This window comes from Anas acuta, chromosome Z, assembly GCF_963932015.1.
Source record: "Anas acuta chromosome Z, bAnaAcu1.1, whole genome shotgun sequence".
NCBI classification, from domain to species: domain Eukaryota; kingdom Metazoa; phylum Chordata; class Aves; order Anseriformes; family Anatidae; genus Anas; species Anas acuta.
This window is the reverse complement of record NC_089017.1, coordinates 21,225,168-21,253,161: the sequence shown is the minus strand read 5'-3', so window position 1 is coordinate 21,253,161 and position 27,994 is coordinate 21,225,168. Positions and strand designations below refer to the sequence as shown.

The window sequence follows — 27,994 nt, the reverse complement described above, 5'->3', positions numbered from 1 at the left end:
ACTTTGCTTCCCTCCTTTGTCTTACAGAGTTGAAATGTGGTTGGTCATCCTTCAGTTAGATGAGTGCTGACCTTGCAAAAAAGCAGAGCCTGCCAAGCAAGCGTTTTCTCTTCTTTGCTTTTACAGAAAAGATCAGAGCTCAAAGTAGCACTGACGTGGACTCCAGAAAATGTGAAATTTCATGAGTTCATTGACAGAACATTGCATAATGGGATTACATGCCACAAGGAAAGAGACTTTCACATACCAGCAACTTTTCTGGAAACTAAAATACATTTTGAAGCCGTATGATTTTTTACAAGCTAGAAATTGCTTTCCTGCAATATTGGTTAATTCCTTCTCATATGCTTTGCTATATAATGATTTAAAGTGAATGGCTGGCTGATAATTTACAGCTATATTGTTAAGCATGAACCAACTCCCTGCAATTTCTACACCTGCTTTAACATACATAATAATTCCATATTGGAACTCCCCAGTTAAGCTATTTTGTTTTTGACATAAAATGTAAATGAGATGCTTTCTTGCTGAAATAAATGTAATAAGTGAAAATCATGTGTATAAATCAACACTTCCAGAAATAGGTTGGCACCTGGCTCCATTTGGGATTCAGGCTTTTATAAAGTCTTACTAGGATAATAGTTTTCCTGACTGGAGAGAGCTTTTCTCACATTTAACTAGTGCTAGGATTATGACACATTTCTTCTTCAGCATTTATGTAGTAAAAATAAACAAAAATATCACCTCTTAAAACCACCTGCAGCTGGCAGCAGAACTTCCTGTCATGGCATAACCTTGTTTACATACTTGGAATATTTGATATTTTAATAATTAACACAGTGATCATCTATCTATTTCTTATTCATTTCTTAACTTAGTATGTGGTAGTGACTTGCTTAATGTTTAAAGGTTTTCCGATTGCTGAACAGATTTCATATATTCATATTTATATATTTTTAAATATATAAATCATAAAAATACTTCATATTCCTATCTGTAACAAAACAGTTTTAGCATATCTTGGAAGTATTGAAACATTGCCTTGTCTACCATAGCTAGTGTTATTTTGTACTGAACTTTATCTATCAGCTTTTTAATACAAACAGTAATCTGTATCTTAGTCTTATGCCTAAGCACCCTCTCACATGCAACCTGCTTTGACCATGCTCCAGAGCATTACAAGAGATGCAGGCTGGTAAATCCACAGCCTTTGGAATTAGGGATCCAAGTTAAATTACAAATTCTTAGGTCCTGACAAGTATCTATCAACTCTTGCAACATTCTGTAACATGCCTGAGTAATGAAAATGCTTAACATTTTGATGGACTCTAGTTACCTCACATGGCTCAAACCACATCCTGGTTGTGAAGGCCATTTCCCTGTTATTCTTCATTTAAGTATGCTATTGTAGCATACTCAAATGTAACTCAAATACGTATGTCAAGTACATTTAGTAAAAGCATATGTAAGAATAATAAATCTAATTTACACTCGAAAGTAAGTGTTAGTAACACTGGAAGTTAAAAAAACACTTCAGACAAAAAAAAAAAATCACATTTTAGCCTTTATTTAAAAGTGTGCAAAAGATTATTTATTATTTAAATAAAGTGTTTATCTTAATAAAATAAGTTTTCAAATAGTTGGGAGGTAGAACAACATTTCAAGTCATTTTCCCCCTCTGAATGCTTACTATAAACACTTTTTTTTTTAAGGGTAAAAACATGATACATACTTTAGGCCTTGCTACATCAAATTTGAAAAGACTGGGGAGAGGTTTTAATTGTATCTTGATAAAACCTCCCACCAGTGTAAAGGATATTCACTCAGTCAACAACTTTTATTGACTGAACACTAGTATGAGGTTGGCTCTGAAGCATTCGTCCAACTTGTCCTGCAGGTCTCACAGTAGTAGCACCAGAAGAATGGAGCACAGTTCGAGGATATTTAGCAGCAGTGGCTTGGGATATGGTTTGCTGAAAAGTAATCAGATACAACAAATGGCATTGAAAAAAAAATAAAAAAATCCACTAAAATAGCTTTAAGTGAGCTGTAGATTAAATTCAAGCTGAAATACACTTAAAAAAAAAGCTGAGTTAAGAAAAAAGGCTCATTCTCTTTATCTGTAACAGATAATTCTCAGAACCCAAAGAAAAATGCTAAACTTCTGAACTAACGCCCAGACAGAATTGAATCATGCCAAAGACATCAAAGGCAACAAGAAGGGCTTCTACAAGTACCTCAGTACAGAAGGAAGACTAGGGAACATGTGGGCCCTCTCCTTAAGGAAAGAGGAGACCTGGTTACCTGGGACAGCGAAAATGCAGAGGTACAGAATGTGTTTTTTGCCTGAGTCTTTACCAGCAAGATTGGCCTTCAGGAATTCCAGGTTCCAGAGGCCAGGCTGAATCGCTGGAGCAAGGAAGATGTACCTTTGGTGGAAGAGGATCAGGTCTGGCAATACTTGAGCAAACTGGACCCATCCAACCTAGTCCTGAACAACCTCCAGGGATGGGGCATCCACAACTTCCCTGGGCAACTTTGTCCAGTGCCTTATTGCCCTCTAAATGAAGAATTTCATCCTAACCTCTACGCTCAATCTCCCCTCTTTAGTTTAAATCCATTCCCTCTTGTCCTGTCATTATCTGCCTGAGTAAAAATTCACTCTCCATCTTTTTTATAAGCCCTCTGCTGCAATGAAAACTCACAGAAGATCTGGCCAAGAAAGGGACAGCCAGAACTACTCTGCCTATGAAATAATTAATAAAGAAACAAGACAGATAAAGTGGCAATGTTTATATCCTCTCCTCCCTTCACTCTGTAGTCATTCTACCCAGCCCAAAGACAGTACTGCACATTATTTTAAGCAGACCTCAAATCTGAGCCTTGTCTAAATGTCTCTTCATCTTGGTTATTTCTATTTAAAATTTTACCAGGTATGTTGCATTCAGAATATTGTTACAAGCATAATTCTGACTTACCTGAGTGACTGGATGGTGTTTTTCAACAATGACTGAACTCATGGGTGGAGCAACTCCCATCACTGCTAAACTACCACAAATTCTGTGTTTTTGTCCCATATCAGATCGGCCTGTGATTCGAGCAGTGATTGTTCTTCCTGCTTTCTGCTGAGCAGATGTTATTACTTTTGCCATGGGCTATAAAAAAATAATATATATATATATATATATATATATATATATTAATTGCTAACATTTGTAAACCTAGTATTTACAGTGCTTTAGAATGTCCACCTAGTTTTACTAGCCACTTGCCTAACAGAACATGGGACACTGCATGTAATATAGTTGCGTTACATGGGACTGAATTTGCACCATCTGGTTGCCACCTGGTTAATTCTGTATTTTTCCACAGAGAAAGTGTTTAGTGTGCATGACTACTATACTATGGGGAGTAAGGCTAATCTGACAAAAATCAAGCAGCATGGATAGTTCAGCTTTGCTCACTGGCTGCATGCTCTACTGACAGCTGCAGGCACTTCTGTCACCCTGGCCCATCCTTGTAGCAGTGACAGCAGATGCAATAAGATGTTTCGTCTTGCTCTATCGACTAGTGGCAAATTATCCAATGGGAATAGAAAAGGAGATAAATGCAGAGTATCCTTGAGACAAGTTAAAAGGATTAGCAAAAGCCAAGTTGTTTTTTTTTTTTTTTTTTTTTTTTTAAGAACAACACGGTATCATATGAAACAATAGTTGTTCCTGTTGCACTACATGTAAGTGCATATGCACTTTTTTGTTCTTCGTTGTTCTTTTTCTTTGCTCTAAAATCAGTTAAAAACCCTCCTAAGAAAATTGGGTTTTCTGTAACATAAATGAGCATTTACAAGCTAGTGTCTTCATACATCTAAGTGAACTCCATGGCACCTTCTTTGACTACACACTTGTGTTGCACTGAAAAAAAGTGGAAATAAAATAATATCTAAACTAAAATTTATCATGATTGTCTTAAAATACAAAACAAATTAATTTTAGCAGGTTACCAGTTTTTGAGTTGATGTCACCCCAGATCCTGCAGCTGTGCTACTGATGATTACTGGAGAATCAGAATCTAGCCTGGTCTGAGAAGTGCTTGCATGACCCAGATGGGTAGAAAACTGAATGAAATCAGAGTTTAAAGAATAAGTATAACATTGCCCAAAATACAATTTTACTCCTCAGATAGACAATCTTTTAACTACTCCAATTACCCTTCTAAATTTAACTTTTTTTTCAAATGTTTTATTACTGTTTTTAATTTTTTTGTTTCAAATGTTTGTCCAAGTATTGCAGGAAATGGAGTGAATAATATTTGATATTGTTAAAATGGAAAATTGGGAAGATAGGCAAGCATGTCTTCTCCAATCTAACCTGTGCCCTAGTGTGGAATTATTTTACGGTCACTATGTCTTCAGCATGACTTTGTGTATGTCCAGAATTTTCAGGCTACTGGATAATTTGACATGGCAGGACAGTAAGTTGAGTTTCCTCAGAGTCCATATACATTGCATTTTTAAAAAAGAAGTTTTGAGAGAAGCCTGCCTTTTTTATTTTTTTTCCCCAGACAGCAGCAAGCTTAGTTTCTTTGGCAAACAGGTGTTTAACAACTTTTTTTTTTTCCCAGAAAGAACCTTAGAGAGCAAATTCTGCTTGTTATAGTGACCTTTTCTTCAGCAGCTTAATGCATTTTCTCTAAAATTAAAACAGCTATATGTGAGTATATCAAGTCATAGCAACCATGACTTAATCACTTCAATTATATGATGAAGTCTGGACATACACACAGGTTTCTTTTTATCCTTAGACTGAGTTCAAATTCCTCCAATTAATGGGCTATTATATTTATCTTTAAAAAGCCCCAGGCCCCAACACAGGAAGTGTGTTTTCACCACTGGTGAATACAGTTCTTTCCAGGTACACACTTACCAAGTCATCCATCTGAAGAGCAGATGCTGGTGGAGGTGGTGGTGAGGGGGGATTATATTGTGAAGGAGGTAGTATTCCTGCAACAATGGCACCATTATCATCTCTCCTACTTCCTATATCTATTATTTGAAAAACAAAGTAATGGGATCAACACATAATTTAGCAAACCCTAAGGGGAAATGATGTAACTCACAGCAAAAAGTCTACTATTCTTCTGGGATTTCTGTATAACTTATTAAGGATCACTCTGTTCTCTATAGATACATCTATCTACACACACAAACATAAATCTTTCTGTATTTGACCCTTCTTTTCAGAAGCTTTTCAGAAGTATTTTCAGGGGGCTTGTTTCTGTGTTATGCCTCAACTCTTGTGCACTTGTCACATTGCAGTGCAAAGAACTGAGGTTCTGAATTCTGATTTCCAGTACTAAATCCATTGTGAAAGAGCTGCCCTTACACGAAGGGCCAAAAGCTAGTTCAAACAGACAGCAATCAGTGAAGGAGGGAAAGGCCATACTGAGCTTCTGACAGGGCATACGATCCTTAAGAAGATTCATTGTCAGGAACATAAACTGTTATTTTAACTTTCCCAAGAATGTACTGCAATTTTGTAGATTATGCCCAGCAACATCGGCATGGACAATGGCTGCAATACCGGCTATGTCATGGCTGTAGGATTGAGAGGTTCTATGGGTGCCCTACAGTCCTCATCCCCCCTCAACCTGGGTCAGCCTGATTAAGTGCAAACTCTGTTTAGGATGTAGATTGAGAGTGGGCTAAGCAGCAGCCTTCTGTCTCTCAGTGCAGATATCTTGAGGACATCAGATCTGCAGACCTAAGCACAGAATCTTTTCAAGCAGTTTCAGCCTTTTCCTTTAGAATACGAGCTTCCTTAAGGGACACAAAGAGAAATATTTTATTTTACTCTATTTCTAAAGCAGATGATGGTATTAGGAATTCTGCTCATTCCAGGGACCTGAGTGACACCATGGGACAGCTCCTTTTTTGTTGTTCTTTTAAACTAAGCAAGACAAATACAGTAAGTAAAGCAGTTAAATCAGTACAATACTCAAGGATTTCACGAGTGAGAACATGTGATAATACACATTTTGTACAAGTAATGCATATATACACGCACTTTAAACTTAAACGCAGACAGAACTAATGCCCACTTACAAACCAATCAGATATGATTTATGTAGTAACAGAATGTGAATTCTTGTGGCTCCAAGTTAAAAATCTTCTAAATAATAATAATAAAAAAATCACCCACGATTAAATCAGCCACAGATTTTGGATCATCAACACTGACTCCAAATGCTATGGTCCCATTAAAGTTGCAATACTTCCATACTATTAATAACCTACTGATAAATCTGTTAAGGAGTCAAATTCTGCTTTTACTTGCAGTGACAATAGGTGGCACTGCAGTGTTTGTATAAATGCATCATTGACTGGCACATAGCATTTTTAAGGTCCACAGATTACAAACTAGAACAAAACAGAATAATCATCTCTCTCATGTTTTAAACCCTCTGATGTCCTCATCAGTCTTGTTATACCTGAGCAGAAATGCAAGTAAGCAGTTATTCAACTATGTTAAATCATTCTGTAACTGTCTTCATTAAAAGCACTGTCTAGCTGCCACAAAAAAAGAGACTAGCATGGCTGGGGCATGGGAGAGCATGGTATAGGAAGCAATGGAAGAAGGCAGGCATGGGACCAAGGACACCTGAGACTATGAGGCGTTACGAAGCCTGATGACTAAATACTACAGTGACCACAGAAGATTACACAGCATCATGGAAACCTGAAAAACTGGGTGCAGGTGCTCCAGCGGTGTCCAATACAGCAAAATCACTAGGTTCCACTTCTGCATCATACCAAATCAAGCAAAACGTTTGATACATGAAACCCAGAGATTGGTCACAGCATCTAGAGTTCATTTTTCTTTATTTCCTTCCCACTTACCCTTTTCTTCTCAAGTTTACAGAAAAAAGGCTTTCCTATTTCACACCACTCATCATCACCTGTGAGACCCACAGGTAGTGAGACACATTTTTGTATGAATAAGGTAAGATAAAACTTGAGAGAGCGGTTGTTTCTACACAGAGAAAAGTAGAGTACTTGGGTAATGCCCAGAAACGTTATTCACGATTCCTTGAAGATACTGAATTCATTCATTCTATTCCTCAGATACTGATTCTCTGTTTGTACTGGCACACAGCTACCATACTTAGCCAATGTTATACTTGATTTCCCTAAGCAATTGAAGAAAGACTGTTTATGTTTAACAGGATCTGACAGCTACTGAAATAAGTGCCTTATATCTTCTTTATTTTTTTTTCTTCTTCTTCACACTTACATTTAGGCCCTAAGATTTGTGAGGAGGAGGAATTTCTCTGAAGTACTTCAGAAACTTCTGGTATAAGATTGTTAAGAGCTTAGGAACTGAAGTTACCTGTTTAAGGCTATTAACTGCAGCCAGTATAGCTGGTTGCTAAGACACACATACAGGTGCAGAACATCTGCTGGCAGAGATATTAATCTTTGATGTAGGCTGCTGCGCCACTAAGATCATGCTTCTAATGCTGTGCGCTGTCTCATTTTGAAGGTGTGAATTTATTACATCAGTAGGGGTGTCCAGCTCTTTTCTGCATAGCTACAGAAGTGTTATGAATGTGCAGCTGTGACTACACTGGTCTTTCCTGTTCCAGCACAGCACTCCTAGTAAATACAGAACCCAGGAGACTTACTTGCCCCTTTTTGCATAAACAGGCAAGATTAAGAACAAAGACAGAAAAGTCTGGGAAAAGCAGATTTGTTGCACACTAAGATTCCAGAGAACGTAACAGGGTTTTGCAGTATTTTCCTTTGCCATAACCTGGGTCCTGACAGAATTCTTGGTAATCTTCCAGAGTATTCTAAGAAGCTTGCCAACTCTAGCTTCTTGTTCTGCTTTTCAGTTGCAGGTTACCACACCCAGAGCAAGGCCTGATGAAGGAAACCTGCTCTACTCTTCTAGCAGTGAGAAGTTCAGCATAGTGTTTCTTAACATATTCAATGGGACTTTCTAAAGCAGTAACAGTTTGATAAAGTCTGTATTGCCATTAAGTCCTCACACTTAGGAAAAAAAAGGAGAATCCTTTAAAGGAAATAACAAAAGACAACAAACAATAACAACAAAACCCACAAACTACCAAACCAGGGCTACTTTTTATACTGACCGGGATCTCCCCTGCTGTCCTTGCCCTGAAACATTGTCATTGCTTCCAGATTCAAAGCACATACACCACGCATGAAGGCTTTCTTCATGGTATCTTCATACTGTTCTCTTTCACTGTGCAGTCTCAGAATCTCAGCTTTTGTTTGCTCCAAAGTAGCAGTTAGCTACAAAAAAAGAATATGGAAACAGCTGTCTTGTACTTCTGAATGCAAAGTATGAACGTAATTCCTCAATCAGCTTTAAAAGTCACTTACTGTGTTTACAAAGAGAAGCATTTTTACTCAAGAATATCTCGTTTGCCAGGGATAAACAGCTAGTTATCTGTCAGTTGCTTGTACTACGGCATGTTATTTCTACTTGAGCAAACCAACAAAAAGAACACTTTTGAAAGGATTGCTAGACCCTACCCAACTATGCAGAAATTTATCTTGCCAGATTTTGTCTTCCAGAAATTATGCATGTTGGCAAAGCTAGATATCCTCAGGAATCTAGTTTCCCAAAACACTCCAAAGAGTGAGGGTTAGAATACTATTTAAGCATAAAGGGAATTGTCATCAGCAATCCCACTTTTCTGGCCTTTGTAAATAACTAAAAATACTGAGAAAAGACAAACCAAGTTAATCTTGTAACTCACTACTTATTGATTTTGCTTTTTCCCTTTGTTGCATTTTCCAAAATTCATCATCCTCAGGTAGGGTTCATATTATTTCAAAACACAACTCCTACTGTTTGAAATGACTCATTCTGTTTGGAATGACTCAGTCACTTATCAGAAACTGAATTTTCTGAACTGTAACTCTAATTTTCCAAGTATGGTACATACAGCTGTATGTACCAGAGTCAAAGGACATTATTTCATTGCAACTGTGGCTGGTAAGTCACATTTGGTAAGAGTTCTTAAAAATTCTAGGTTTAATTTATTTCTGAAATAGAAAATGCATCTTAGAAAATGCTTTAAAAATGCATCTTTTTACTTAACAAGCACTAGTGTGTATGTTGACAACCTACCTTTACCTTAACCTTTGAAAATTCTTCAACAAGTGTAATTGGCAAGCTGATGAGAAAACCAGCCTTTAACAGAACGTCTGTTATAAAAAAAAATACTATATTCTGCATGGTCATTAAAAATAATAATTGTCTTGTATTTCTCTTACGACTTTGTTCTTTAGTGAGGCCTCAAACTGCATAGCAAATACTAACGGTGTATTCTTAGGAAAAAAGAATAATCCCTATTGGTGGGCAAATAGTTTTTAAGAACCTGTTTCAGTAAGGGTCCCATTTACTTCACCTGTGCGCACAGATCAGCAACATTTTACATCAAAGGCTGGGGAAAAAACATCATATAAGGCAACCATCCATAGGAGAGATCCTAGATCTCCTTATGTCTTTTCCTGTATATGAGAGCTCTTCTCTGCTGGAAAGTCACATTTTTTTCAAGCTTGCTGAGAAAGTGCGAGTGAGGCATTAAGGGAAGGAGTAGAGGAATGAAAAAAGAAACCTCATTTTACCTCTGCAATTTTGGCTTCATAATCATTGGTGAGCTGAACACAGACATCTTCTGCCCGTAGTTGACAGGCTTTTGCTACTTTTTCTTTCCATCTTTCTTCACTAAGAGAGCGCCACGCTGTCCATACTTTCTTCTTCAAAGCTGCCTGGAATTGTCTGTCTGCTATTCTGTTCGCATATTCCTTAGGAAACAAATAGAGCAAACTTGCACTTGCTTAAAGTACAGTTAAAAACTTAAGTACTTAAGAGACTGGGGATGGTTGTTTTGCCACATATTACACAGACCACAGTAAGAATAACCATATGACATGTTTGTGTACTGCTTCACCGTGGCACACTGCATCAACATCTCAATGTTTCCGCCTGCACATAAGTTGAGAAGCATTACTGTCCTCAGCATTGGAAAACACAATGAACTAGGTTACACAAAGCAGTGTAAATAAACCTGAGTCTAGCACAGAATACGTACCACTAAACAAAGGGCTTGACTATCAACTTGTCCTTTTTAACAGTCTAGATTGGGAGAGGTTTGCAGTCTTGACATGGGATCCTTATTTTCTGTCATACTTAGTTTAGCAGGGTGTTTACAATGTCTGATACAATGCCCCATATTTTGCATGTGACTAGCTCTTAACTAGTTCAAGTTTTGGCAACTGAAGTTTTAACTGTGAAATTGGGTCCCCAAAATGTAAGATGTGGTATTTAATAATTTCATTTTCTATTTAATAATTTCAATTTCATTGCTCAGAAGTTATTTGTTTAAAATTTAGAAAGATTCCCTCCTCACTTACTCCAAAATGCAGATGCTGCAAGTTACAGTGATTTGTTGCAAGCTGATAACAGTAATTGGAACCAATATTGAAAACAAGCGTATTTTGATTTTTTCCTGATCCCAGAGAGTGTTCTGACAGCAGCATTTTTTTAAAAAAGGATTGATGCTTTCAAACTGTATTTTTGACATTGCCTAAGACATCAAAACAGGATCACTGCCGTTTCTTCCAGCTGTACAGGAACTGCACCAACTCTGACTTTTGAGTTCAAAGGTTTCATTTTCATCACATTTTTATTTTGCACACATACCTCTTGTTTGGCTTTAAGTTGCTGAATCCGCCACAATGTAAACTTTCTCATTAACTCTATTCTCTCCTTCTTCATCTCTAATGCTTGGGTCAAGTTAGTAATCACCTGCAAAAATATTATTTCAGTAGTTATGATCTTAGTACGGTCAAATAGAACATACTTTCTACATCAGTTATTTTCACTTAAAGCATTTACTTTTAGCAGCAGCTTTTTACTAAATCTTCCCCTTACTCTAATCAAGTAGGAAACAACAATTAGAGTTCAAATCAGGAATAATATTCAACTCTCATTGAGACTCTGCAGCACTTAATACACTTACTCTTTAATTATACGAGAAGTTTATTTGACTTGTTATTTCATCCTACATCTGCAGGCTTCTGTTCATCTCCTTACAATCATACATTATTGTAGCATAAGGTCAGAAGAATCATTAATTTGCAAGGAGAATTTTGATGCACCAGGAACTATGATATTGTTTGCTTTAGTGTACTGTTAATGGAAGTGTAAAGAAATAACTTACCTGCAGAAAATTTATTTAATTTTCTGAATAGAATAAGGAAGCTAAATAGTTGCTCAGAAATAGAAAAATCAAATTAACAATGGTTAAACTTAACAGAAGTTAAAACAGTTAAACTACTAAAACTTACAGCTTCAAAGATCTCAAGAAAGATCCCACATAGGACTAAAGCTACCAAAAAATCTGAGGTACGTTGACCTATGGGGCAGAGAATTCAGCTGGGGACTACTACTACCAACTCATATAAATAACAGAAGCAGCTGAAGTTCCCTGATTAAAAATTAGGCATGATGTAAGTGGGATATCGAATCACTCAGCATTTCTGTACATTTTTGCTAATCTCTTAAGCTAGATTCTGCCATCAGTCACTTCTGATCAATTCCTGTGGGTAACAGTGACAAATTCTTGGGACTCCTGGGAGTAACTTCCATTTAAAGGTATTTTAACTACTGCATAAAAGTTTTGAAGAGCAATATTTATGCTATCATTGAACACACACTGATAAATAAACAATACTCAAAAATTAATTACTCAAAAATTAATACTCAAAAATCTGAAATGAATGCGGTTATCTAATAGTACAAAATTCCTAAGTTTCAATGCAGAATTTCATACAATTTCAGTCAAGACTGTAATAGACATGTGATCGACCATAACAGACTTGTGATCTTCACATAATAAGTTAACAACAATAGACACTAGGTTTAAAATGCAAACCATGTAAAATATTTACATACATGTTAAATTTCCATTGTTAGTAGATTATGAGCAACAATGATTCATTTTTTCACTACACAATCTAAATATATTATTTACTTCTCTATGTTAACAGTTGCAAGAATTGTTGTTCAAATAGATAGTGCCATTAAGTTAGGGTACTTTGTTTTTTAAAAAGAGGACAATTTGATCTATGAAACTGAAATACTACCTCATCTTTTCTGCCTATAGAGATTTCATATGTACGTAGCAATTCTTTCAAGTTTTCCATCTGATTGGTTAATTGTCTCACATGTGCAGCATGTTTCTCTTTTTCTTGTCTCATTTGAAGCTTGTGATGTTCGATAAAATTCAGCCTCCATTTTCTCAATTCAGTCAGAACATTTGTCTGAAAAGTTAAAGGCATGACAATAGTGAAGTTAGTAAACTTCTCTCCTCCCCAATCTTTTAATCTTAACACACTCTGCAGTTAAGGAGGCGTGAATCTATACAGTGATGCCTCTATCTTGCAGGCTGTTTATGCCTATAAATATTACCAGACATAATGAACTATTGAATGACAACAACTGAACATCCCTAACGTAGAAAGTTAATCCAAACTTTTTTTTTTTTTGAAGTGACAGTGTTTGTAATAAAACAGCCTAGTGCTTACATATAATATGCAAAAACAAAAGAACTAAAACCACAAAGAAAACCAGCATTTTGTAATGCTATCACACTACAGCTTTCCCTACGCATTCTATGACAGCACACTGACGTCTGTATTTTATTTTTAAGGAATCTACACAAAATAAATACCTTCAGACTGCCACTCCAGAGATCAAGTATATTTTCTATTTGAGTTATTTTTTCATCAGGTACAGTTAATTCAGTTGTTGTAGTTTCATTGATTTCTCTTGGAGTATCTGTGGATCCTTGTGAAGATGTCTCTTCTGAAACAGGACAAAGCCGATCCATATTGGCCTCAGAAGGCTCCTTTACTGACATAAGGTCTAAAAATGAAACAGAGAATAAGGATCAGTACTCTGGGAAGGCTGACTGATCTGCATTCTGGATGTAAGTCAGAAGCCAGGCATAAACAAACAAACAAAAGAACCCCAAACATTTAAGACATCAGAAACCTCTTTTCCTCATGTACACCAAATAGAACCTAATTCAAATCCATGCCTTCAACACACAGGCATATTTAAGCCAACAGTCACATTGTAACAGTAATCCAATTATAACTACTGCTCCCTTACACAGAATCTTTGAATGTCATTTCATGTTAAAGAGGATGATGACAGGAAGTACCAAGATGGAAAATGGAGCCAAGTCCAGTTGGAGGCCAGTCACTAGTGGCGTCCCCCAGGGCTCGGTGCTGGGGCCGGTCCTCTTTAACATCTTCATCAATGATCTGGATGACGGCATTGAGTGCACCCTCAGTAAGTTTGCAGATGACACCAAGCTAGGTGCGTGTGTCGATCTGCTCGAGGGTAGGAAGGCTCTGCAGGAGGATCTGGATAGGCTGCACCGATGGGCTGAGGTCAACTGCATGAAGTTCAACAAGGCCAAGTGCCGGGTCCTGCACCTGGGGCGCAATAACCCCAAGCAGAGCTACAGGCTGGGAGAGGAATGGTTGGAGAGCTGCCAGGCAGAGAAGGACCTGGGAGTGATGGTGGACAGTCGGCTGAATATGAGCCAGCAGTGTGCTCTGGTGGCCAAGAAGGCCAACGGCATCCTGGCTTGTATCAGAAGCAGTGTGACCAGCAGGGCTAGGGAGGTGATCGTCCCCCTGTACTCGGCTCTGGTGAGGCCGCACCTCGAGTACTGTGTTCAGTTTTGGGCCCCTCGCTACAAGAAGGACATCGAGGTGCTTGAGCGGGTCCAAAGAAGGGCGACGAAGCTGGTGAGGGGCCTGGAGAGCAAGTCCTATGAGGAGCGGCTGAAGGAGCTGGGCTTGTTCAGCCTGGAGAAGAGGAGGCTCAGGGGTGACCTTATTGCTCTGTATAAGTACATTAAAGGAGGCTGTAGTGAGGTGGGGGTTGGCCTGTTCTCCCATGTGCCTGGTGACAGGACGAGGGGGAATGGGCTAAAGTTACGCCAGGGGAGTTTTAGGTTAGATGTTAGGAAGAATTTCTTTACTGAAAGGGTTGTTAGGCGCTGGAACGGGCTGCCCAGGAAGGTGGTGGAGTCACCATCCCTGGAGGTCTTCAAAAGACGTTTAGATGTAGAGCTTAGGGATATGGTTTAGTGGGGACTGTTAGTGTTAGGTCAGAGGTTGGACTCGATGATCTTGAGGTCTCTTCCAACCTAGAAATTCTGTGAAATTCTGTGAAAAAAAAAAAAAAAAGCACTGCAAGAAACAAAAACTCTCAACATGGATTCCTTTTTGGTTAACATCCAAGGTCAGAAATCTAAAAGCTTTTGCCATTTTCCATAACGAGACTGTAAACTCCTGAAGACAGTGCCATTCTGTTGTGCATTTGTAACAGCAAACCATAGGTGTATTTTAATGGTGGCACGTACCTGCAACCACAACCTTCTCCCCAGTTCAGAGTTAGTACATAATTCAAGTCTTTGTACTATTCCTCTTACAGCCTTTGATGTGCTCAACCATTTGTATTTCAAACTATTTAAGAAGGGAAATATCTAATATGAATTTTATATAATACTTTATTCAGTTAGGCTTCACTTTCTGTTAGTGTGACTAGGTACCACTACAACAGAAATTAACACACTCCCATAAGCTAATGGGCAGGGGTTGAGTTGCAACAGATTTAAAAGTGGGCTAAGACTAAATAAATTCATACTTATGTAAACACAGAAAATGAAAGTATTTAGTTAATCCATACAGAAAAAAAAATGTTTGTAGAGTTAACAGTTGTATAAAAAACTTGAAAGGATTGTGATTAGCAGATTCCTGGTGTAAATAAAAATAAAGCAGTATTTCAAAAGAATGATTTTCTTCTTTCAAAGAGAGAGGAACCCCTCAAAATTTTGGTGTTCATTTTTGAAAATGAGTATTGCCATTACAGCTGTTTTTATGGTGTATGACATTATTTGTTGGTACAAGCCATCAAAGATAAGTTTAACAGCTCATCACAAAGCAGTATTTTCAGTAGACACTGGAAATGTGTTTCCAATTTAACTCCAGTCAAGGCTGATCCCAAGATCACTGTTGGTGTTAGTTCCCTCAAAGGAAATGAGGATAGAAGACCTGTCTGGCCATTTTCACTCCCATTAAGTAGTCTGGAGTTGCAACTGTAACACTCAAGCTCCAAAGCATAAAGGAAATGAACTGTGATACAAAAGCCATTGCAACTGCTTTTCACAGATTCTTCCAAGGTAAGGTACAATCAGCTTGAGCTAAAGAAGCTCCATCTCACACACTATTCCTCTAGACTAAATTCTTTAACCCATTACATAAGCTTAAGTCTATAAACACATTCCCAATCATAACAGTATAGGAAGATCTGGGTCTAGCTTTTTGCAATCATTTATGCTGCAAATGGGGAGTATTGCTTAGGTAATGGCAAAGTTTGAGTATTCGTTGCTTGTAACTGTCTCTAAGAAATACGACATTCTAGACAGAAGCATTTCAAGTAACCTTGGATCACCTAGTTTCAGTGATGAAGAATCAGACCGGTGTTTCACAGTATAAAATATTTGGCAGTGTTACTATGATCACAGATTCCTAGTTTTGTCCTTCACCAGTTGTTCTGATTCTTGTGTGTCATTGTGTTCTTTCAGTTGTGATGTTGTTGTAAGAAGTTTTTCCAGATGTCTGTTATCCCCATACCAGTGGTCTTTTTTTCCTGTGCTGCTCTATTATCTGGCCTTTTCCTGGACTCATTAATAAGATCTGACAGGCTGTCACGGAAGCAGCATTCAAATGCAAAAAAAAATAAATATTCAATTTTATTTATTTTAATATAGATACGCTGTACTTAGCTTACTCTTGATTTCATATTGAATGACAACTACTCAGCACCTTTTAGATTAATTTACTAAAAATGCCTTCTGCAATACCAGGTGTTCCAGAACTTGTGACTGGAACTCTGTCCTCTTCTGTCCTCTTGCACTTGCATAACAAATTGAAAAATACAATTATTCAGTGAATCAAGAAGAATTTATTTGGAGTTTAGCCAGATTCAGCATTAGGACTTGTGAAAAAGCAACACAGGATTTTCATCATTGACCCAGGTCAAATGAACTTCGTAGGAACCTGCATTATAAAAACTGCCAACACCTGCAGTTCTATGCTTCAGATGCATACTACAGATCAACTTTTTCTGCTAGTATATGCAAATGTTTGGAATACTAAGTGGCACGCAGAACTGAAATACTACATTTTAGGGGGGAGAGGTGTACTCAAAGAAGAAAGTATATAACATTATAATAGGTACATGTATGTGATCTTAAGATAGAGTTAGAGATTTTCAAACATCATAATCACTTACAGACCTAAGGGATTGTAAGGCTTTTATTCAATCCAACTCCTGAATGCTTAAATGGACAGCTTTTTCCTAATGTAGGCTTTGAATCAAGTTCTCACGGAGTAAAAAAAAGTAAGTTTTCAGTTCCCCAGCTCACTTCACTCTCCCCATAAATTATTAGATCATTTGTATACATCAAAATGATAGAAAAAAAATCAAAATAAGGCAAAGATTTACCAATTCTTTGTCAGACTGGAAAAAAATATATTTTTGAGAGTTTCACTAAAACTGATACTGAGAATGCTCGGTAGATATTCTTAGCAAGGTAAGCCTCCTACTGTTTTAGTGAAACTCCTATTCAAGGTTAGTCTTTGAAAGATACCATGTACAACAGTCAAGAGATTTAACAGTCAAGATATTTCTGGACATAAAAGAACAAATTAAAAGCAAATTTCTCCTATTCTCAATGTGAATTTCTACCTGTTTCTTCACTATTGGGGGAAGCTTTTTTTTCCTTAAAAATAATTTAAAAGTTCTTTTTTCTCTTGACAAGCAAAATATGCCACAGAAGCCATTTACTTTTTCAGATGAAAAAATTATTCTCACTATCTGTTATTACCTGGCACAGGCTAATGGTAGCAATTTGTTAAAATACAGGTATTTTTTAAAAATACTCTGAGCATTAATGGATCAATACTGAGGACTGGTAGACTGAAGAGAAGGAATTTTCCCACTGTTTGGGTATGAGTCATCATTACATATCTTTGCTACAAAGAATTTATTGCTCCACTCTTCCTCTTCTTCAAACTTAATTAACTAATCTGATAATGAGAACAGGAAATTAAAATTTAGTTTCAAGGTTTAAAAGCATTTGGACATTGGATTGAATAGTGCAGAATATTTTATTCCAATTATTTTTCTTATTTAACTGGAAGCTTTTAGTGAACACATGCATAATTAAATTTACTGTAACAAATATAGGTTACCAATAACTGGAATTCTACAATCAGAGTAGGAACATTAACTTTAGTTTTACAAACCTGAGGAAAAAGTCAAAAAGAGAACAAAGAACCCTCCACAAACAACTTTTTCAGAAGGCATCACATGACATTGGCAACTGTTGGTCTCAATACCAACATCACATGGAAAAGCTGTTAGAAAATGCAAGTTTGAATAGCTTTGCGTAAGTGAAAACTTTTAGGTCAACATTACAGAACAGACCTTCATCTTGTTTTACAAAGTTAATGAACATTATGCAAATAACATTATTTTGCTTTTTAATACAGCAACAGCATTAGAACATGACAGGGAAAGAATAAATTTCAAGGAGACTGATTTTTAGTAGGAAAAAGTAGTGATGCCAAATGCAAAAACAGAGCTACACACACACGCAAAAAAAATCAACTGTCCTTTGGAACAACATGGTGATGTACCAGTACCAGAACTATAATATTTAACATGAATTTAGCTATGTTTTCACTGGTCATCTTGTGTCATCCATTAGTATCTGAAAAAAAATGGTGTTCTAAGGCCATTAAAATTGTGGCAAACAGCACCCTAATAAGGGATAACCTTGATCCAAAACAGAATCACAAAATCACAGAACCGTAGGGGTTGGAAGGGACCTCAAGAGATCAGGTTCAAACCCCCTGCTAAAGCAGGTTCCCTGGAGTAGGTTGCCAAGCTAGGTTCTACATAAGAGTTAGACAGATGATAGTCAGATAACTTGAAAAGTTGAAATAAAAATGTAACTTTCTTTCTACAACTAGATGGTTTCAAGCTCTGTTTCAAGGAAATAAGACCTTTCTCTCCCAGACTGAGAGGAAGAAGAGCCATTTTGAATGGCAAACATGTTTTGTTAAAGTGGTATAGCACTACACGTTGTAATAGTGCACTGTTAATGGAAGCATCATGGGGGCCATTAAAATATTTTTCTTGCCTCAGCCTGAGCAGATCAGGAGTTCCTCCTTTACTGTTTTTAAATCAAATTTTTCAGTTTGAAAATAAAGATATTTACTTTGTATTTTGTGATTGTAGATTGTATCCTTGCAATCTGCTCTTGTTACTCAGCAACATACCGCTACGATGGAAAATAGTTCAGAGGAGATGGGCACAATGATGTGTTCATGAAGCTCAGGGAAGTAACCCTGTTAGAAGCAGTAACCACAGCCATTGTAAAGAAACCTGAACGCATCTCAGCACTGGGAAGGACTGAGGGTGGCCTTTTTTCTTTTTTTTTCCCCTTCTTTTATTTTGATGAATGGCTGTATTAGCTCAATGGATCAACTGGTTAAGTGGCCTTAGTTAATCAAGAAGTGGGAATATACTCCAACTGTGCTAGCCATATAAGCATGGGAGAAGCATAGAGGGTGCTCAACCGTATACTGAGTATAAACACTGAGCAAACATTAAAATATCTCTGAAGAGCCTGAGCTGGCTTTAACCCACATCTTCCTCCCCAGTGACTTGGGGATGGCCAGTATCATGACAAGGAGTGAAGATATCAGTAACAGGAATCACATTTGTATTTTGATCTAACCATATATTACAATTTCTATACTGTACTTGTGTTATGATTTCAGTATATTGCTGTACCACTCTGATAAATCAAGACTCTGTGTAACATCTAGTATCTTCAGGTGAGTGGACTGCTATTAAAACCAAAGCTTCCTTCTGTGGAGTATCTAAAAGAACCTTATCAGAAACTACTGGACTCTTGACAGTAGCCACAAAATGATCTTTGGCTGTGCAAATCATAAGACTGCTTAAGAGTTACCTTTCGCTAATTCTACCACAAAACGTAACCGATACTGCCATCCTCACTTTAATCCTTGCTTTAACAGCTTAATACACAACAAAAAGACAACACACAACTTCAGAAGATGTATTTAGTTTTTAGTCATGGCTATTTCTATGTAGAAAGTATAAAATAAACATCTTTCAGTGTCTGGATTGTCCTTTGCTGCACTAGTAAATTCCTGCCATCAGAATTATTTAGCTCTGATCAGCACAGCCAGTTCTCATACATTAGCTGTAGCCACAAACAACATTTACTCCAATGAAGACAATTAGCACCAGGTTTATGTATCACTTCAAAACTACTTGGAGTCTATCTGTAAAATCATCTACCATTTTATACCCCACAATCCTCTAAAATGTAGAGGAAAATCTGTTCTCAAGGTTCCAAAAAAGGAGTGAACAGAAAAATGTAGACAAGTATTTTTGTGATAAAGTGACAGACCTTCTGAACAACAGAAATTCAAGTTTTTCCTCATTTTGAAAGTTAATAAATTAAAGCAAAAACACAGAAATGATTATTTAGTGTTTCTTTTGAAGTTAAATTAACAAAAGTTCCTCAAGCTAAATACTTGTGACAGAAACAAATAACATATAACCAGAAATATCAGTGTTAGTAATGCATCACAAGACATTAAGTTTACTCATCCCTGAATGCCAAGTAATAAAGTAAAATTAGAATAGAGTGGCTGAACTAGAAGAACAAGAATGACATTCACAGTGACATGAGTAGTGATTCCACAAAGCCCTTTTCAGCTAATATTTCAAAACAATCTTACTTTAAATACTAATTTATCTATCACAGCAGTGCAAGTATTAGCAAAACCAGTTGTGACCTGACAAACTATGAAGCAAGGGCACCCTGTACTGCATTATTACACCACCTATGTTAAATTTTTTTTTTAAACCTATATTTTATTTTACACTTATTTTAACCTATATTTTATTTTACATTTATTTTAACCTATGTGCCATAGTTGGGAACATTGAGAACTGTCACTACATCAATACTGTCACTTGAAACCTATGTCAGAGAGAACCCTTCAGTGAGTATAATACTCATAAATTTCTTCTTGTGCAAAATATACAGGAGTTGTGTATTCTTTTAAAACAGAAACCATAAGAAACTTAAATTTAAAAAGCTGTATTGTTGCACTTGCAAGCTTAACCCATAGCTTTGCAGGTATTACCTGGAGTCTTACAGTATATGGCATCATCTGTTACACCTGGAAATCGGCCACCTGCTCTCAGGTCAGAGACAGGTTCTGACCACTTCGGGAAACACTGTTCAAAATTTGGAGTCACTACAGCATAACGAAGCAGCTCTTCATACTCGTCCTGTCACAAAGTGATGACAAACAATTATAAAGCTACAATTACATTCCTAAAAAATGGCTACAGGTAGGAAGAAGTAAAAATGGGTTTAGACAATTCTTTGTATCTTCATATTAGGGTGAACGCTAAGATTTCCCTTAAAGGTGCAAAAGTGAACTGTTTTCCATTTACAATTGAGCTATACCAGTTATTATAATTTATTTTTCTCTTGCTTCATTTTCTGCAACACATTGTTTACAACTAAGCACAAATAAGTAAATAGTTATATCTTAAGATTTTGTTAGATGCAGATCTAGCAAAAAAATATAATAAGAACTTTAAATATGAACAAAAAGAATATAAATAGTTCCATATCATGTAAGCTATTAATCACCTGATGCTATTTTTGAGCATTGCTATTACTGCAGAAGATTAAAAAAAAGTACATATTTTTAGAGCAATGACAAAGATGCTACTGAGCAGAGTCACATTTCACATTCTGTAACATTATAATTGGCTTTACAATTTCTTTGACAGCAATCATCAAAAGATACCTGATTATGCATTATTTTATTAGTAATGTTAAGTATATTGTATTTTTATTTAGCTGAATTGTAAAATTCGTTCCCATCAGTGTTATTAATTAAACACTGGAAAAAAAATGCCAATTAGAAAGTATTAAACCAGTTCACCAGCTGTATTTTCTCCTTCACTCAATATTATTTTACTAACTCTAATCAGGGTCCTAAAGAGTTCCAATGTCTGAAACAAACTGTAAATTGAAAAACCATTTTTGTCTTCAAGCTGGGGAAAGTTAGACTGGAAACAATCAGTTTAAGGTATAATGTGTTGTTGAATCTACATAATGTTTATAAACTTTTAGCGTAACCCTTACATTTAAGTCAGTTCAACTAACTAGGGACCATTTTAAGAAGCTAGGTTTTATACATTTTAGCAGAATCCTTTCAGATTTCCACATCGCATCTTCTAGTCTATCATGTCAAAATTAGAAGTCTAAATAATTTCACATTGTATATGAAGCTATACAATATCAAAAAGATATGCTATGTATTTGTAGAGGAAGTATCACAGAAGCATTCTGTGTAAAAGAGCAAAAATGTCACAAATCAACAAGGTTATCTTTTTTTTTTTTTTTTAGATTTAACTCATGAAAGGTAAATTAAGAAATTAAGTAAAAAGTGAAAAAATGTAGCATAAACAAATAAAACCAGATCAAAACCAAGACATAAACCAGCTTACTTTACAATGCAGTATTTTTCAATATACATTCTTACCATGAGTAAGAATTGGATAATAATCCTGAAAACCACATGTTAATTGTAAGATAATGCTACGTCTTATAGTATGAAAGCTGACACACATTAGTAGTTAGGCCATGCTTATTATGCACCTTTACTATGTACTTACCTAAACTCCTTGCTACAAGGTACAACCTTTTACATCCCATGCTACATGAAGAGCAAAAGACGAGCAAATTGTTTTTAATGACATGTAGTTGCTCTTGATGCCCTAACATAAGCCATCCTGTAGTGCATGAGCTCATACTCAAAACCAAGTTGCTCTTAACAGGTCAATGAAATGACAGAGATAGGTTACAACAAAACAAGACAAAACCTTGGTATTAAGCCCTGCTATTAAAATTTACAAAATTACTTAGTTCAACTGAAGTTGCGTTTTACTGCTCCAATGACTTCAGCACATTCAAATGTTTTAAGATCAAGTTTATAAAGAATATCTGAAAATACTCTATCCACACACACTACTGATTCTACCACTTCCAGTACACATCTGTAGTTTTCTAAAAATATACAGTTTAGATTCTTTGAGATGCCAGAAGAAAACAGGTAACTTCGGATAAGTTATTTATCCAGGAACAAAATGGATCTTTATAAAATTCTCTACAGCTAAAATTCAGCAGACTAAAAAAGCCAATATATTATTTAACTTAGTTAAATTTAGCTAGTTTTGTTAACCTTAACCTTCTAAAAGAAATTATATATTATGCAGAAGCTGTTAGAACATTCTGACCAAAGAGCAACTTAAAACTAATTCTTTCCCAATTCAACAAAGATGGTGACATGTCAAGTGTGAAAGTCAATCATTTAGAATCGCCAAATTTAAACACTAGCTCACAGTCTATCTTACTATAGACATTCTGAGCAAAATGAAGAAATCAAGTTAAGGCAGGAGATTTATTTAGTCTTTCAAGTTCTAAAACTTAATAAAACTCAAATAATCCACTACGTACACAAATATGCTGTATGCACCAGCAGACAATTTTAATAGGCAGCATCCAGTGAAAAATTTGACAATAAATACTTGTGAATTACAATACTACAACACTGATGAAATGAAGTTGAACACAAATATAAAAGAAAATAGTATCCCAATTGTAATCTGTAACTTGAAAGAAAAAAAAAAATCAGTCCTGCAAACTGCAATTAGACGAATATAAGACAAAGAAATGGTCAGCTATATGAGTGTTCTTATTTTAGAATAGTGAAATCTTCCCACAGAATTTTACAATTAGAAAAGCTCCATCTTGCACAATTATTTTTATACATGGTTCTGTGTGCCATTTCATTTGTGTTGAGTTACAGGAGCCATTCATAGCCTATGTTATGTATTTATCATTCAGATAAAGACAGATTTACAAATATACTTGGGTAAACAAAGATAAAAGTAGTATTTAAAATTCACAGAAACATCTAAAAACAAGTCATCCAACTGAAATTAGGCAGTTGCTGAGATTTACAGCAATAATCACATCTTCAGCAAACCCAAATCCTTTTCAAATCCAGTTCACTGCAGTAAGAGTGCTGCATGTGAGAACTAAATCACTGACAGACTAGAAATGTACTCAGTAGCAAAGCGGCCATTCAATGATACCACTCTGCTTTATCATTCTCTACAAGTTAAACTTAGAGCCTCTCAGACAACCCCATTACATAAGAAGATTCTGGTCTTTCAGAATTTGTTGCACAATGACTTTATCCTGTTTTCCAATGACAAAAGTCATTGGAAACACTAAGAATTATGATTGATGAATACAGATCAAGAAAACTTACCTATGAGATATGACCACAAACAGAGAAGCATATGAACTACAGATATGAATTACCCACAAAGAGGTAGTTTAAAAGGGACAAAGTCAGGAAGAAAAATAATTTAATGATGCTTCAGCTGTATGACAGAAGGTGACAGAATTAGAGCTACATTTATACAAGACAACCAGCAAAACTTCTTACTGCCAAAATTAAACATTTTTGGACAGAACACTAGCTAAGAAAAAAAAATCCACAAAGTACTCAAATAGTAATAACCAACTATTAAAAAATTAAGGATGAAAAGTTACTGCTTTCGAGAGGATAGGACGGCTTTTATCCAGTATCTCTGCATCCTTTGAAAAGGATATTGAGCCCAGAAAAACACACCCCTATGCATATTACAGCTCTGGCATATTTTGACATATTTTATGCAGGAAACAAATGAATATACATACATTTCCTTCCATCATGTAAGAAACCTCATGTAGCTACACTTCATCCCTCAGAAATACTGGGTTTATACCCTGCTTTGTCAAATGTATGCCTCTTGTTAAAACTTAACATATAAAAACTGATACTAGAAAGAAGATAAGGAAGGTATATTATTTTATTTGTAATGATCATTGATTAATCTCTTAAGGTTAGATGTGAATTCACAGAAATTGAAATTTCTTGGGAAATGCACAAAGGAATCCAAATGAATATATTTTAATCTCACATTTTACTTTTGTCTAATTCACATTCATTTACTTTACTGCCCAACTAAAACATAATAGAGATGAAAATTTTGTTAGATATCCTCATAATTACACATTTCCAAATAAAATGTTGTAACAGTGAACCAGATGAGGTTGCTTCTTTCCTACCTGAAGATCTGAAGAAACAGAACTGCCCCGAACTGAGTCTTTTGGTAAAACTGGACTTGTGCTTTTCTCCTCGTCTGATGACATCCTGCACAAAGTTAGTCTATAAAACAGTAGAAGCTCAACTTCACTTTTTAATTCCAAGGCGTTTACTGCATGTTCACCAACGTTTTTCACAGAAACTCAGATTCTGTTGTAGCAACTACCTCAATGTGCATTGCTGGGGTAACCTGGATGTGTCCTTATTGAATGCACCTCTATGAGCACAGACTGGAAGCTATTTAATTGTCTTATCCAAAGCACACTCAAAAGCATTAAAAGACTTTCATTGACTGAGTTCATTTTATTGACTTTCTAAATAAAACAATGGAAAACCCAAAAGAAACAAGTCAGTCAATAGAGAATAACAGAAAATTGTTATGAGTTTAATACCTAATGCTTCATGTAATACAAAATAAAATTTTACATTAAATATATTGGTAACTAGAATATGCTAATGGAGAAAAGTTAAACCAGACATATAAAGAATGAGAAAAGACTTAATTTACACATACAGTCCTGTGTCAATTCTTAATTATATTGTTTGGAGCTTATTAGCTTGCTTCAGTACAAAATTCCTACAGAGTTCCACAGCAATGTCTATATTCTACTGTGATTTTCTCCCACACTCCAAGCCGAGATGATGCCCTGACCACTTCAGTTCAATACCTTGAAGCCTTCTCTTAATCATCAACATCCGTCTCCCTCCACCTTTTCAATTCTGCTTCAGTTGCTGCCTTGTAGGCCCAGGAGGACAGACAGATATTGCAAGCACAGGTAGTGCCTTAGGTTCATGTAACACCAACTATACCAACAATATCTAAGCAATATAGTGAAGTATTCTTTGGGGATAAGGGAAGCAGGTAATTTTGTAGAAATGTTAAGGAACTTAAGGACATTCTGAAAAATCTATATATCTTTTAGTCTACTACAGCCTTGATATTAAACTCCAATGAAGAACTGAAGCTCTTTTGGGAAAACTTGATAGAATATGGGGAATAAACTCCAAAGGACATGGTGGGATGGAAGGAAATGAAAGGAGTTACAGAATCGAATTGGAACTCACTATTAAGCAAAGAGAATTCATTAATGAACAAATGGCATAGTAGTATAGTTGCCTGATAAATGTGAAAAGCAATCACCGGACACATTTCAACAGAGAGTTGTCAGCAGAGTATGCCTGGGAAGAACACCACCATACATAATAAGAGGAGCAGGGTACTTGTTCAGTATAGCTAACAACCATGCAAGTTTAAAATTAGTTTTAGGAGACCTTTAAAACTGTCAATCATAATCTCAGTTGTTTACTAAACAGATGTATTTTCTGATAGAAATGTTATTTTTAAATTGCTAGTTGTACTGTCATTAAATCAATGGGAAATATCCTCCTTAAGCAATGCTATCACATTTCAAAACATCAAAAAAAAAAAAAAAGGCAATAAACTCAGCACTCTATATGGGAATACAGATAGAAGTTAATTGTCTCAGTTCTTTGAGTTACTCTAGACATCGATTCTTCCTGCAGCATGGATAAGCATCTATGACTACTAGGAGACCAACTGAGTTTCACATGAACACCGATGAGCCTAATGAAGTGGAAAAAGGGTCACTCTTAGGTCACTTCTGCAAAGTTTGTTCATTAATTTAAGACTACTGTTCTGACTTATTCTCAGCCTTCTGAGATTGTACCCTTAACACTCAGTCTAGCATATACACTTCTCTGCATATCATAGAAACTATGCTAAAGTTTGTGGTCCTCCAAAACTGAGCGGGTTCCTTTGACAAAAATAACGTTTACCTTTCCATTCTGTGCTGCTCTCCAAAGTTAAAACTGCAGCTTATCTATTTGATGCCACCTTGTGAGAGTCACTGTCAACTCAAGCTCAGTGTGCTTGACTTCCCTTACTATCCCTTTTCTTTATTCCTGTGGGCTAGCCCTCCCCTGTGCCCATCAGGTCTCCAGCTTGACTGCCTTTACTAACTTGAATATCACTTTAGATTCTCACTACCAGTTTACTGCTTAAATTTTCAGCTTTCCTCACAACATTTGTTTTCCCTATCTGTACCTCCTATATTCCTGCCTACAGTCCAAATTTTTATTTTGGTTATTGCAATATTCCTGTACAAACCCCAGTAAACTCAGAATTCTAGAGATCTGCTTACATAGAGAGGAACAGATCAGATTACTATGAGAGCACAAGTACACTTGTTTTAAGCTGACGTTTGCAGGTGTCATTGCCACTTCATGCCAAGAATAAGTTATCTGCTTTGACCTGATCAAGAAAATACTGGACAAGTTTCAAAACCAGACATCTGTCAAGGGGTATTAGGTGAGACATCGATAAAGTGATTTGCTGAGACTTAAATAACTAGGTGTCTGGCTACTGGTGAGAGGAGCATCTTTGTGCTTACTGTGTTCTCATCTTCCCCAACCACTTGCCAACACACCTATATAAAACTTAATTAAAGCACGACTGCTGTTAGCAGTGCTAATTTCCTCCAAACCACACGTGTATAAATAAAATGCTAAGGCAGCTACTTTCAGGATCAGGACACAGCTTTTAAGGTCTCTGGTCTGGCTCGACATGGCTGTTCTTACCATTAAGTATCAATTCCTCGACCCGCGCTTGGAACTTTGTGCTTTTTTTTTTTTGACAAAGAGCGTTGCTTTCCAAATAATTTAACGCTGCCTTCAGATCAGGGTGCTCCACCCCAGCTGCGGGCTCCGCTCCTCACAGGGCCCCTTTCAGCTCACAAGCACGAAGCAGCACCGCTCAGCCCGCGCTCTCAAGCGGCCCTGCAGCCTCACCCGACGCCTGCAGAGGCGGCAGGGGGCGGGCAGCGCGGTGCCAAACAGCGAAACCAAGGCCACGCCGCGGGGCGCCGCGCACAGACCTGGGAGGCACACGGCTGGGCAGCCAGGAGGGCGTACAACTCCGTGCGTGAGCTGATTTTTACATTTTTCCCCCCAAAGCAGAGCCTCCAACGCAGCCAGGCCGACCCCGGCGGCGCAGCGCCCCGGCCGCCCCCTCGCTCCCCTCTCACCTGCGGGCAACTGCCGCAGCCGGCCGTTGGACGCGACGCTTTCAAACTACCGCAGCGGAAGAAGAAGCGCCCCTCCGATTGGCTCAGCCCGCGTATGCAAAGCACTCTCTGATTGGGCAGCTTGGTGGGAAACGGCCAATTAGACGGCGCGCCGGCCCCGGCCCCTCGCTGCCTCTCGGGGGCTGCCGGGCGCTGATTGGCCCGCGGCGCTCCCGGGGCTGCTGCGCGGGAAGTGGGCGGCCGTTGGTGGCGGGGGGGCGGCCGCTGGGTGGGGAGGGGGCGGTGCTGAGGGGGCGGTGCTGAGGGGGCGCGGGAGGCGGGGGCGGTTTCGTGGTACCCTTCTGGGGTCCAGGGGTGCTCACGGAGAGACAATTTTTTTTTTTTTTTTTTTTTTTCCCTGGTTGGAGAATTGCTGCCAAAAGACATTTTTGTGTTAAGCGAATTTAAAATAAATAAAATAAAATTGTCCGAACTCCTTCAT

At 37.1% G+C, this 27,994-nt stretch overlaps 2 protein-coding genes across 11 annotated transcripts in view; one reads left to right on the top strand and one right to left on the bottom strand.

The window, feature by feature from the left end:
- The window catches only part of ANKDD1B (ankyrin repeat and death domain containing 1B), a 28,599-nt gene extending 26,281 nt beyond the window's left edge, over positions 1-2,318 (top strand). For 3 of the 4 annotated variants that reach the window (XM_068667518.1, XM_068667517.1, XM_068667520.1), the window contains one exon: positions 127-1,639. In XM_068667518.1, the coding sequence (XP_068523619.1) occupies positions 127-185 (59 nt within the window). In that variant the 3' untranslated portion in view covers positions 186-1,639. Of the gene's footprint in view, positions 1-126; positions 1,640-2,129 lie in introns of those variants that run through there. The other variant, XM_068667519.1, reaches the window with a different exon arrangement.
- POC5 (POC5 centriolar protein) lies at positions 1,552-27,640 on the bottom strand. 7 transcript variants are annotated; one of them, XM_068667509.1, is made up of 12 exons: positions 27,514-27,640; positions 24,433-24,532; positions 20,375-20,522; positions 12,769-12,962; positions 12,182-12,358; positions 10,737-10,841; positions 9,659-9,838; positions 8,152-8,314; positions 4,923-5,041; positions 4,001-4,114; positions 2,979-3,155; positions 1,552-1,973 (listed from the first exon to the last, which is right to left on the bottom strand). In XM_068667509.1, the coding sequence occupies exons 2-12, from the start codon at positions 24,514-24,516 to the stop codon at positions 1,824-1,826; spliced, it is 1,611 nt and encodes a 536-aa protein (XP_068523610.1). In that variant the 5' UTR covers positions 24,517-24,532; positions 27,514-27,640; the 3' UTR covers positions 1,552-1,823. The 7 variants fall into 7 exon arrangements, with proteins under 7 accessions (XP_068523610.1, XP_068523612.1, XP_068523614.1 ...); XM_068667511.1 differs by having other exon boundaries at positions 4,923-4,999; XM_068667513.1 differs by lacking the exon at positions 4,001-4,114.
- Between the last annotated feature and the right edge of the window lie 354 nt (positions 27,641-27,994).

Coding starts and splice junctions, on each gene's coding strand:
- POC5 (XM_068667509.1), bottom strand. CDS start 24,516: ATGTCATCAGACGAGGAGAAAAGCACAAGTCCAGTTTTACCAAAAGAC. Junction 8,315..9,658: donor ATGAAGCCAAAATTGCAGAG/GTAAAATGAGGT, acceptor CTTTTTTTGTAG/CTAACTGCTACTTTGGAGCA. Junction 4,115..4,922: donor CTCTTCAGATGGATGACTTG/GTAAGTGTGTAC, acceptor GATTTCATTCAG/TTTTCTACCCATCTGGGTCA.